Raw genomic sequence first — 13,271 nt, forward strand, 5'->3', positions numbered from 1 at the left:
AGAGGCCCAGAGGCTGCCTGGGAGTGTATGCCGCCAAGTTTGTTTTTCCCAGTGATCCACTCACAGAAGTAGTGCCGGAGCGGGAAGGGAATATGCCATACCATGGTGGTCCAACCAAGGCAACTCGGCCTGACAATAACAGGGGAAAGATTAAATACCACTTGCTAATACAATGTTCTGTAAAATTGTGGCAGCATCCCAAATCTGTGTGGGTAAAGGTTAACTGGCTATTCTGCCAGCAGCCCAAGGAACTGTAACTGTCAGTTGGGGGTGTGCAAGTTCTGGCATGTCAAGTGTAAAAACACAATAAAGCAAGCCAAAAAAGAATTTGGAGAGCATCTAGCAAAAGACTCAAAAAGCTAATAGCAAATATATATATATATATATATATATAAAGCAGAAAGTACCAAAAAAATCAGTGGGGCCACTGGATGATCAAGGTGGTAAAGGTGCACTCAAGGAAGACAAGGCTGTTGTGGAGAAGCTAAATTAATTCTTTGCATCAGTCTTCACTACAGAGGATGTAAGTGAGATTCCCACACCTGAGCCATTCTTTTTAGAAGGCAAATCTGAGGAACTGTCCGAGATTGAGGTGTCGGGAGAGGAGGATTTGGAACAAATGGATAAACTAAACAGTAATAAGTCACCAGGACCAGCTGGTAATCACCCAAGAGTTGTGAATGAGCTCAGATATGAAATTGCATAACTACTGTATGTGGTATGTAACCTATAACTTAAATCAGCCTCTGTACCAGATGACTGGCAGATAGCTAAAGTAACGCCAATATTTTTAAACATTTCAGAGGCAGTCCTGGCAATTACAGGCTCATAAGCCTGACTTCAGTACCAGGCAAATAGGTAGAAACTGTAGTAAAGAATAGAATCATCAGACACACAGATGAACAGGATATGTTGGAGAAGATTCAACAGGGCTTTTGAAAAGGGAAATTATGCATTACCAATCTATTGGAATTCTTTGAGAGGATCAACAAATATGTGGATCCAGTGGATATAGTGTACTGGGACTTTCAGAAAGCCCTCACTAAATGTTCTTAAGCAAAGTAAGCAGTCATGTGATAAGAGGGAAGTTCCTTTCATGGATCAATAACTGGTTAAAAGATAGGAAGCAAAAGGAGGAGTAAATGGTCAGTTTTCACAGTGTAGAGAGATAAATAGTGGGGTCCCCCAATAATCTGTACTGGGACCAGTGCTATTCAACATATTCATAAATGATCTGGAAAAGGGAGTAAACAGTGAAGTGGAAAAGTTTGCAGATGATCCAAAATTACTCAAGATAGTTAAGTCCAAAGCAGACTGCAGAGAGTTACAAAGGGATCTCACAAAACTGAGTGACTAGGCAAGAAAATGACAGATGAAATTCAGTGTGGATAAATGCAAAGTAATCATAGAATGATAAAACTGGAAGGGACCTCGAGAGGTCATAGAACTGGAAAGGACCTCGAGTCCCCTGCACTCAAGGCAGGACTAAGTGTTATCTAGACCAGTGGTTCTCAAAGCTGGTCCACCGCTTGTTCAGGGAAAGCCCCTGGCGGGCCGGGCTGGTTTGTTTATCTGCCGCGTGCGCAGGTTCGGCTGATCGCGGCTCCCACTGGCCGCGGTTCGCCACTCCAGGTCAGTGGGGGCTGCGGGAAGCGGTGCGGGCCGAGGGATGTGCTGGCCGCCCTTCCCGCAGCCCCCATTGGCCTGGAGTGGTGAACCTTTCCTCCATAGAAATTCAAAGACCTAAATGCCAGTGTCCCTCTCTATGATTAAAATCAAGTATTTTATATACTGTGGAACAGCTTCGCTTCTAATGAGGAAGTTTTAAAGACTATGCAGTTATAGCCAAAATGATTGAAATGTGATTGCATCAAGTGACATTAACAGATGAGGAACTAAAATGCACAAAGGGCAATTATGAGCAAGCTAAACTATCACCTGACATTCCTGTGGTCAGTGGAGATTCTGAGAGTCAGAGAACCACAGAGCCCTTTTAGTTTCTTCATCATTTTCTGTGTATCTTATTTGCAGATGTTTTAACAGAATACATGAACTGTAAGGGTACTGGAAACTTTATCTAATTTACCATAACTGATCATTTCCATCAGTTTAAATACTTAGATTTTATTAACTAAAATGTGTATAGTTTGTAATAGTCAATTATCCTATTTTTAGGTCAACAAATATTTGGAAATACAGATTTAGTCTGAAATAGAAACATGTTAATTTAGATTATTTTAAAAATCAACATTCATCAGTTGTCTATATTTTGTTCACAGAAACAGCTTGATAGAATGGTGAGAACGTACGAGAGGCGAATAGACTGGCTTTCTATCGCTAGTAGAAGAATATGGGGAACTGTTTGTGAACGGAGGTATTAATATTGGGTATTCTGGGTCCCTGTTGCAGAAGTGGCATCCTAATTTGGCAGTGTTAACTTTGTGCCTGTAAATAAGCATAGAGACACAGTACAGAAAATGTACACTCCTAAATGCATCATTTGCAGATAAGTGATGTGTGCATGCAATTTAAGTATCCATTTTTGAAAATTAATATTGTACTGTTCAGCATGTAGGTATATCTTTTTATTATTGATAATGAGGTGTTAATTGGACCATAAAGACACTAAAGTTCAAATATACTAGAACAGAATCCATAGCTTCAATGAGACCAGTTAAAATACACATTTACATTTGAGGTACCTAGGAAATGACCCTTTGGGAAATGTTCAGTCTTAAATCCCATGTAAACAGAGCCTGATATCTATGGCCATAAAGGCTAAAACATTAAAACCCTTCCTGCAAACCATGTTGGGCCATCTGTACTTAGTGTTAAAGCTTCCTATTGTGAAGGCTCAGACACCAAATCTTCCACCCTGCCCCACTCATACACTTAATCCTTTTTTCCCCCAAGAATGTATATGGAGTTATGAACCACAGTTAAAATGGTGGGAGACCACTCTTCTCACCTTTTGAGCTGTATTGCATGGGTCCAGGTCCAGCATTAGGGTTAAACAAAACACATTCAGTGTGGAATAAGTAAGGGCCCAATCCTGGAAACACTTACAGGGACTATTCATGTGATTAAAGTTAGGCGTGTGCATTACTGTTTGCTGGATTGGGACCATAATATGGCTCAATCTCATTATGTTAGATAGTGATTATTTAAAATCAAACAGTCACTGACTAACACAATGCTATAGATCAGTGATACTCAGACTGAGATTCCCAAGCCGCAAATGACTCTTTAATATGTCTCCTGTGGCTCTTTGCAGCACATGATATTAAAACACTGTGATTTAATTATTAACCAATCACAATGTTTTTACTATGTTATTAACCAATGGTAGTTGATAAAATAATAATATTTGGTCAGTCATTTTGCTGTGAGAATTATTCCGTGTGTGTGTGTTTGTGTGTGTGTGTGTGTAAGGGCTGTCGATTAATCGCAGTTAACTTGCAATTAACTAAAAAAATTAATTGTGATTTAAAAAAATCTCACGAAAGCTTATGCCCAAATAAATCTTTAAGGTGCCACCAGACTCCTTGTTGTTTTTGTAGATACAGACTAACACGGCTACCCCCCTGATACTTGATGATTAATCACACTGTTAAACAATAGAATACCAATTGAAATGTATTAAATATTTTGGATGTTTTCTACATTTTCAAATATATTGATTTTTATTACAACACAGAATACAACATGTACAGTGCTCACTTTATATTATTTTTTATTACAAATATTTGCACTGTAAAAATGATAAACAAAAGAAATAGTATTTTTCAATTCACCTCATACAAGTACTGTAGTGCGATCTCTTTATTGGGAAAGTGCAACTTACATATGTAGATTTTTTTTTATTGTTACATAACTGCACTCAAAAATAAAACAGTGTAAAACTTTAGGCCCTATAAGTCCATTCAGTCTTACTTCTTGTTCAGCCAATCGCTCAGACAAACAAGTTTGTTTACATTTACAGGAAATAATGCTGCCCGCTTGCTTACAATGACACCTGAAAGTGAGAACAGGCGTTCGCATGGCACTTTTGTAGCCGGCATTGCAAGATCTTTACATGCCAGATATGCTAAACATTCGTATACCCCTTCATGCTTCTGCCACCATTCCAGAGGACATGCTTCCATGCTGATGATTCTCGTTAAAAAAATAATGCATTAATTAAATTTGTGACTAAACTCCTTGGAGGAGAATTGTATGTCTCCTTTTCTGTTTTACCCACATTCTGCCATATATTTCATGTTATAGCAGTCTCTGATGATGACCCAGCACATGTTGTTCGTTTTAAGAACACTTTCACTGCAGATCCGATAAAATGCAAAGAAAGTACCAATGTGAGATTTCTAAATATAGCTACAGCACTTGACCCAAGGTTTAAGAATCTAAAGTGCCTTCCAAAATCTAAGGGGGATGAGGTGTGGAGAATGCTTTCAAATGTCTTAAAAGAGCAACACTCCGATGCGGAAACTACAGAACCCGAACCACCAAAAAAGAAAATCAACCTTCTGCTGGTGGCATCTGACTCAGATGATGAAAAGGAACATGCGTCGGTCCGCACTGCTTTGGAGGTTATCGAGCAGAACCTGTTTTCAGCCTGGACACATGTCCTCTGAAATGGTGGTTGAAGCATGAAGGGACATATGAAACTTTAGTGTATCTGACACATAAATATCTTGCAACGCTGGCTACAACAAAACAATGTAAAACTTTAGCGCCTACATGTCGACTCAGTCCTACTTCTTGTTCAGCCAATTGCTAAGAGAAACAAGTTTGTTTACATTTACAGGAGATAATGATGCCCGCTTCTTATTTACAGTCACCTGAAAGTGAGAACAGGCATTCGCATGTTTTGTTTTTGTTATGTAACAAAAAAAATCGACATTTGTAAGTTGCACTATCCTAAAGAGATCGCACTACAGTACTTGTCTGAGGTGAATTGAAAAATACTTTTATCTTTTTTACAGTGCAAATATTTGTAATCAAAAATAATATAAAGTGAGCACTGTACACTTTGTATTCTGTGTTGTAAGTGAAATCAATATATTTGAAAATGTAGAAAAACATCAAAATATATTTATAATAAATTTCAGTTGGTATTCTGTTATTGTTCAACAGTGCGATTAAAACTGCGATTAAGCACAATAAATTTTTTTCCTCGTTTGACAGCCCTATTAGTCACGTCAATTGTCCCTGTGTTTCCAGGATGCGGCCCTTGCTTATTCCATACTAAGCGTGTTTTGTTTTACCCTAATACTGCGGGGGTGGGGGGGAAGAGATCTATTACTTCTTAGATTTAAGGCCAAAACTTGAACAATAATTAATTCAGTAGTGATTAAAATATCTAAACAGAGAGACAGAAATATTGTCTGTGATTTGGGTCTTTATTAATTAAGGCATGTGTTCCTTGTTTAGGGTTGTTATACTTGTTGATATCTCAGTAACAAATTCCTTGTACATCATTCATATCCAACATTCCCTGCGACTTTTACTTGAAGAACAAATGTCAAACAAGGATTTCTTCAATATTATAGCGTAAGTAGCTGATCAAAAATATTTTTCTTTAAACGATTACCTATAATACATTGTGGGCAAGCAGTACACTGGTAGCTAAATAGAAAAATGACATGAAAGGTGGCTAACTAGCTATTGAAGATTGTCAATGTCTTTTCTGATTTAGATGATATTTTACAGTCTTTTTGTGATTGAATAATTACAAGAATAGCCTATGAAAGCCACCCTAATTTGCCCTTATCATTTTAAATAGTTGAAATATACAGTGGCCAGTCTGATAATTAAGGATCATAATCTACTTTATGATGTTTATGCTGCATGATTTTGCACATTTCAAATAACAGATACTGTGCATATTATAGTATTGAGAACAGTTGCAAAATTCAAGTGTCAAAAACATCACATTTTAAAAAATAATTGGGTTTCTCAGGTCCCTCCACTGCAAAATCCCTCTTGCAATTTACAAGAGTCATAAATACAATAGTGTATGAACTCTGAATAGTATTTTTCCTAGTATACAACAATGCTAAAATTCCTTAATACACAGGTAGGTGTGAAATGTTCCATGGTTTGAAACAGAAACTGATATCAGATGACAAACATCAGTAATGCTAGATTTTATCTAGGGAATTTACATTGTACCCTTGTGAGCTATAATTTGAAAATGTAACTGCTGTTTTGTTTTCTCCAAAGATTTGGAAGTGACATCAAGTCTTGGAAACCAGAAATGGTTCCTTCAAATCCAGAAAATTTACAAAGTGCCTGGAGGTATAATCAAATTATAACTTGCTTATATTTATGAATTTAGTGAAAGTACTTATCCTAGAACAAATGTAGCATAGAACCAGGTTTAACCAGAGAAGTGAACAATTTTGCAGATTTAAAAAGTTTAATATGGTGTGCTGTACTATAGTTTGTGTAGTTCTACTCTGAAAAATGACTTGTGAAAACAGCGTGATAGCATTTAATATTTAGTGTGTTGAAATTATTTCCATATCATATGTGCTCCATTTAGAAGTGTACAGGTATTTTTTAAAATAACTGCCAAACCTTCATATTCAACCTGAGAACTGAAAGTCAATCTGGATTCTTTCTTTCCTATATACCGGCACCACTCTGCATGCCAAATTATGCCCTTGTTGACCCTATGCAGTTCCATTGTCTTCAGAAGATCTGCACAGATGTAACTGAATGAAATTTAGTAAACAGTTCTGTTGATGCATGAGTGTAGAATTATGAGTTAACGTGGAATCTCATATTACAGCTTTCCTATATAATGTGCATTAATAATCCTTCTGCCTTAAGACTGTGCCTTGACCCTTTTCAGAGTGGCTAGTTTGCTGCTGTGGCTGCAGTATAAAAATTAGGCCAGTCCACTTGGGCCATTGTATCATCGGGCTGTGCTGAGTGTCATAATTCAAAAGCTATTTCTATATTCCAGTGCATCACCATGAGATTTTAGTTTGAGACAGTGGGTTTAGTGACTTTTATTGCTTCTCTGCTTTCTTATTATTAGTAAAACTCTCTTTCTAGATGGGTGTTGAGCCTGCAGTGCAAAGGCAGTAGAAATTTCATGAGTGCTCTAAGAAGAGCAGTGGAAGTAGACCTCAAAGATAAAGACAAACATGTATCTCAAGGACTTTATCTGCTTACCACTGGAGTTCCTGACCAGGAGATGGTAGGTATCAATACAAAATTTTGCATGTTCTTTGTAAATATTTATTGCTTATTCAGAATAAATCTCAAACTTTTTTCAGCTACCTCCTGTAGTTTGGTGATAGAACACTTGTCTTTCATATAAGTAAGCCTGTCAGCCATACCAGGATCTGTGACTTCACCTCCCGAAATTATTCATTCTTATATAATTCAAGGCAGGAAATATTGCTGGGTGAATCTCAAAAGGTTCTGGATGTTTTTCTGTGACCCACCCCCCAACACTCCCTGGCACTGTAGATCCCTTTTCTAGTGACAGCAGATCTTCCTTGCCCACTCCTGCCTCTATTTGGCAAATCCTCATCAGCCCCTCCTCCCCCCTCCCATGCCCCATCTGCAGGAGAAGACAACAGTCCACTCCCTCTTCAGCCAGGCCACACATCCTTCTCCAGACAGAAGAGGATTTAAATTATAAGGAGAAATCTCTCATCGGTTCTGTAGCTAACTCTAGAGTACATTTACTTAAAGTTAAGCTCTGAGGGTCAGATCCTTAGTTGGTATGAAGCGATATAGTGACTTCAATTGAATGACATTGATTTACACCAGCTAAGAATCTGGCCCTGCAAGTCAATAAAATAATCACTCTTCTGAAGTTCATGGTAGTAGCCTTTCTTTTTGTCTTGTAGCATGCAGTTAGTACTTACGTGGCCGATGTCTGTGGAGGTTGTGATTTGCAGCTTCATGTCTGTCTGTTCAGTGTAAACGGTTTTGACCCCAATGGCATTATTCCATCTCGTTATGCCAGTCCAAATGAAACCGCCAGCACATTTAGAGAAATAGCACATGCTGCCAATGGAAGGTTTCATTGGTTTGGAGAAACAGGTATGTTTTTTAACTTCCATCTTAATATGTTCCTCCTCTATTGGGCAAGTCTGTAATGCACTATTATATGCAACTGTTTCCTGAGATAAATATCTTAACACAATGTAAAGGAGAAGCTATTATACTGGCACTGAAATAGACAGAGTACTCATTCCGGTTAAGGCCTCTAGGTGCTACTGCAATATAAAAGTTTAATAATGATGCAGGATTTCTGTACTTTAGTATTTTAGAACCTACCATATGTACTCGTTCATAAGCCGATTTTTTTTAGTAAAAAAGGGAAGCACCAGAGACGGGGGTCAGCTTATGAATGGGTATAGAGAGGAAGAGGTGGGACACAGCCCATCCCCCCAACAGAGGGAGCAAGGAGGGGCAGCAGACCCAGAAGGGAAGAGACGGGGCCAGAGTCTCTCTGCTTCTGGCCACGTTGCTCTCCCCCAGCCTCCGAAGCAGCTGCAGCTCCGGGGCTGGCAGGCTGCAGCCTTGCCGCTCGGCCCCACCCCCCAGAGCAGGCTGTGGCCGTGCCGCCCAGTCCAACCCGCTGGAACATGCTACAGCTGCACCACCAGGTCTGGCCCACCAGAGCAGGCTGCAGCCGCGCTGTCCAGCCTGCCGGCGCAGCTCCAGCCAGACCAGACACATCCTCCCCGGCCCTCCCTAGATAAGGTGGGAAGGGATGGGATGGGGAGAGTGTGGGGTCCCGGGCTAGGGGTGGGATCATGTGGGAGGTGGTCATAGGGGTTACTCCTCTGACCCCCAGCTTCTCCCCCCCCAAAAAAATTTCCCCACCAGTTGCTGTCCCGGCCCGTCAGGGTAAGCAGCTGGCACTCCGGGACACTTTGTTTACTTAGGTTTACCTCCGTGCCCGTGGACGATCGAGATAAACAAACCATCTTGGCCCACCAGCAGCTTATCCTGGTGGCCCGGAAGCCAAAGTTTGCTGACCCCTGAATTATAGGGTCGGTTTATGAATGGGTTATAAAAATTTTCCATTTTTACTTATCCATCTTGGGGGGGTCGGCTTATAAACGAACCGGCTTATGATCGAGTATATACTGTAATTAGAAAGTAATGTAATAATAAGTCAACTCCGGATAGGCATTTCTAAAGACAAACATTTTAAAGTTTTTAATTACTTATAAAGTGTGGGCTAAATTATATCTAGCCCTTATGAAGTACACACTTTACTTTTTGTTCTCTTTTTCTGTTGATTTTTTTGTATGCTCTGCAAGTTGCAATATACTTTCTTTAAAATAATTACCTATTGATAAGCATATGTTTAATTACCAGGCATTTATGAAAGTGATGATATCAGTATTATTGTGTCTGAAATGGAAAAAGCAGTCAACTACTCCCAAAAGGTATGCTTTAAAAATACCATTTTAAATTTTCTTTAGAAAATAGCTCTACAATATTTGTTCAGTTGATGGAGTTCAGGCATTAGCTACGAAATCAAAATAATTTATAAGATAGTGCATGATTTAGGATAATATACAATAATGTTTAAAGTAAAAATAGAGTTCTGCTCTGGAAAGCAACTATAAAACTGGCCTTGTGGTGTTCCATGTTTGTGTTTCAATGATTCCATATCAAATATGATGAGTTTATAAGTAAAAGGATGCTCTTTTTATCTGCCAATCCTGTAAACTCAGCCTGGGCTTTGAGAGTCAAGCTGGGTGGTTCTTGCACATCACCAGTAATAAAGATTCTGCAGCCAAATTATGCCCTTAATTATTTGTGAACAACCCAAATGGAAATGATAAATATAACTGTGGACATAATTTGGCCTGCAGAATCTTTTACTGGTGAAGGTACACAAAATGGTCAGAACTCTGCTATGTAGTCTAATCAAGTTGTAGTTCAGTCTAGTGGATAAGGCACTGGGATTGGGAATCAGGAGGCCTGGGTTTCCTTCCCCTCTCTGCCTTTGTCCTACTGTGTGATCCATGGGCCAGTCACTCCATCTCTCTACACCTCTGTTTCCACTCCCATCTTTGTCTGACTTGTACATGTAGATTGTAAACTCTTTGTGGCAGGGACTGGCTCTTACTTTGTACAGCACCTAGCGGAATGGGGCATCTAGGCACGACTGTAATACAGGTAATAAAAAATTGATTCTTCGTACCCAGGTTGATTTTGCATAGCCATCAGTTTTACTTGTAAACTAAGGTAATATAATATGGAATCATTTATATACAACAAAAATGGACATTTGATTTGTTCTCAAATTACATTCAACGTAATGTCATGCATTTGATGTGCCTGTTTCTTTTGGAAATGGTTCTTCTGACTAATGCTAAAATTAGACACCTTGAGGTAAATGTTCAAAAATCTACCCCTCATCATCTGCCTCCCTTGTTGAAAATCTACCTCATCTACTAAGGAAACATGTAACGTCTGTATGTAGGTTATTTGATTGTTTTTACTATGTTTTTTTCTGTAATGCTCTCTCCTTAAGAATAAAAGTGCTTGCTTAGAAAGGTCTGTGTGGCAACTTATAAATGTTCACACCCTCTGAGGAGAAAACAAAACGTAGATGCACGCCTGTTTAGGCAGTCAGGCTTGCCAAGGAACTCACACTGTTGGCAAGGAACTGTGCAGGCTGGAAAAAAAACAGTTAGGAGGGACAAAGACCTGGGTCTCCCCCCCAAGAGATATGATGGCTGAGGAGCCAAGAAGCCTAGAGTAGGCTATACCATGGAGGAGGTTGCAGATGCAGTTGTCCCAAGCTGTCACAGATGTAATAAAGTTACAGTTTAAAAGCTGAGTTTCTAATATATGGAAGACCCTAAGGAAAGTATATTGTATTCTGATATCTTTGTTGCTCAGGCAAATGCAGAGGGAAGGAGATTGCATTGACAAAAACTAAGTAAATATTCAGGAGAGTCTTATGATGTATGTCTTATTTATTGCTTGTATCATTTTAAATTAACCACCTAGTGTTCACATAGCTAATCTCTGTAAAATATTTCGTTGTTGGCTTTGTCCTCTCTCTCCCACTCAATCCTGTTTGTTACACGAACTTGTCTGTGCCTCGTTTTAAATCAGATTGTGTACTCTTCAGGACAGGAATTTTCTTTGTGTGTTTGTGCAGTGCATAGCACAGTGGGGCTCCAATCCTGACTGGGACAGGTAGGTGTTGCTGTATTACAAATAAGGAATAGTAAGGTGGCTGTTTAAAATGTATACTTAAATTGCCTGCAAAGGAACTGTTAAGCTGAGCACCAATCTGAATTTTCATTTCAGTGTGCCTTGCTGGTGGAATCCTTAAAGCAACGTTCAGGAACTCAGTTGGTTAATCAGTTTATCCCAGAAGAAGATTTAAAGATGCTCTTAAAAAAGGAGAGAACTAGAGCACAGAAATTGCTGCCTCCTAAACCTACAGCTCTCACTCTGGCTAGAATGGTTTGATTTCATTTATTACCCATATTTTAAAGATATACTGTATATACTCATTCATAAGCCGAATATTTTTAGTAAAAAAGGGAAGCACCAGAGAAGGGGGTCAGCTTATGAACGGGTATAGAGAGGGAGAGGTGGGACACAGCCCCTCCCCCCAACAGAAAGAGCAAGGAGAGGCAGCAGAGCCAGAAGGGAAGAGGCGGGGCCAGAGTCTCTCCACTTCTGGCCACGCTGCTCTCCCCGCAGCCTCTGAAGCAGCTGCAGCTTCAGGGCTGGCAGGCTGCAGCCATGCCGCTCGGCCCCACCCCCCAGAGCAAGCTGTGGCCATGCCGCCCAGTCCAACCCGCTGGAACTTGCTGCAGCCGCACCACCCGGTCTGGCCCACCGGAGCAGGTTGCAGCCGCACTGCCCAGCCTGCCGGAGCAGCTCCAGCCAGGCCAGACACATCCTCCCCAAATAAGGTGGGAAGAGATGGGATGGAAAGAGTGTGGGGGTCCCGGACTAGGGGTCATGTGGGAGGTGGTCACAGGGGTTACTCCTCTGACCCCCAGCTTCTCCCCCCCAAAAAATTTCCCCAGCAGTTGCTGTCCTGGTCCATCAGGGTAAGCCGCTGGCATGCCGGGACACTTTATTTACTTAGGTTTACCGCCGTGCCTGCAGACCCTCGAGATAAACAAACCATCTCGGCCTGCCAGCGGCTTATTCTGATGGCCCGGGAGCCAATGTTTGCTGACCCCTGAATTATAGGGTCGGCTTATGAACGGGTCATAAAAATTTTCCATTTTTACTTATCCATCTTGGGGGGTGGGGTGTTGGCTTATAAACAAACCAGCTTATGATCGAGTATATACGGTAATCTGTTTTAGTGAGTGACAATACAGAAGAGGTCAGATGCTGCCCTTTGGAAGAGAAAAGTGCTTAAGATGGAAATTTTACGGAATATCTTTTTGGTAAAATACCATAATAATACTCAGCAATTATATAGCACTTTATGTTGAGTGCTACATAAACATTATCAGGAAGTAATCCTCTTAACAACCATGTGAGGTAGGCATAGTGATACCTGCTAGGTGGTACAAGAGACCACACTTGTAATGCAACCTCCTGGCCTAGGAAACTGCACCAAAGTATATACAAACATAGCAAGTACAGTTTTGCATTGCCTCTGTTTAAAAAAAAACCCACCTTTCTGAATAGCCAGTTTTGCCAGTCCCTTGAGTGGCAACTTATGAGAGATGCTGCAATATATTATCTCCATTTTATAAATGAGACTGAAGCAGAGAAGTGGCTTTCCCAAGGCCACACAGTGATTCAGTATCAGAACCATGATTAGAATTCAGGACTTTTTGCCTCCTGACCCTTTGCTGGAATAGTCTCAGTGGATAATCTCAACAACTGTTCCATGATAAATTATCCAAGACAGTATTTACCAAATATCCCATAAAAAACACAGGACAAATGTATAATACAAGACATGATATGAAGCATTGTTGTATACTTAGAGATGTGAAAATCTTCACAGAATTCTCGGTAGAAGTCTAGTGATCCTTTAATGTTCCCTTTATCCGTAGTTAGGGTTTGTCAGCTAGAGATGATCAGGTTTGTTATGCTGTTTGCTCCATAACGTCCCCTGTACATTCAGTGGTAAAGCAAAGGTCTGACCCTGCTGTTGAAGCCAACAGGATTTCAGTGAGAAAATACAGCATAGTGAATTAATTGGGGTGGGATGCTCCTGGAAGTTAGCCTGTGCTAAAACTCATCTGCAAGTTTGTCATTGGTACCAGAATAAAAGGGACATAGAAAAT

The 13,271-nt window shown here is 40.2% G+C and overlaps 1 protein-coding gene across 8 annotated transcripts in view; it reads left to right on the top strand.

Moving 5' to 3' along the window:
* Positions 1 to 13,271, top strand: part of VWA3A (von Willebrand factor A domain containing 3A) — a 63,953-nt gene that overhangs the window by 30,005 nt on the left and 20,677 nt on the right. For 7 of the 8 annotated variants that reach the window (XR_010591186.1, XR_010591187.1, XM_065559978.1 and 4 more), the window contains exons 16-22: positions 2,280 to 2,374; positions 5,431 to 5,550; positions 6,223 to 6,297; positions 7,063 to 7,207; positions 7,869 to 8,064; positions 9,355 to 9,425; positions 11,311 to 11,469. Coding sequence is in view for 6 of the 8 variants with exons in the window: in XM_065559978.1 (XP_065416050.1) it covers positions 2,280 to 2,374; positions 5,431 to 5,550; positions 6,223 to 6,297; positions 7,063 to 7,207; positions 7,869 to 8,064; positions 9,355 to 9,425; positions 11,311 to 11,469 (861 nt within the window). In the remaining 2 variants the exon portion in view is untranslated. The remainder of the gene's footprint in view (positions 1 to 2,279; positions 2,375 to 5,430; positions 5,551 to 6,222; positions 6,298 to 7,062; positions 7,208 to 7,868; positions 8,065 to 9,354; positions 9,426 to 11,310; positions 11,470 to 13,271) is intronic. The other variant, XM_065559980.1, reaches the window with a different exon arrangement.

Source organism: Chrysemys picta, chromosome 10 (assembly GCF_011386835.1).
Source record: "Chrysemys picta bellii isolate R12L10 chromosome 10, ASM1138683v2, whole genome shotgun sequence".
Lineage (NCBI taxonomy): Eukaryota > Metazoa > Chordata > Testudines > Emydidae > Chrysemys > Chrysemys picta.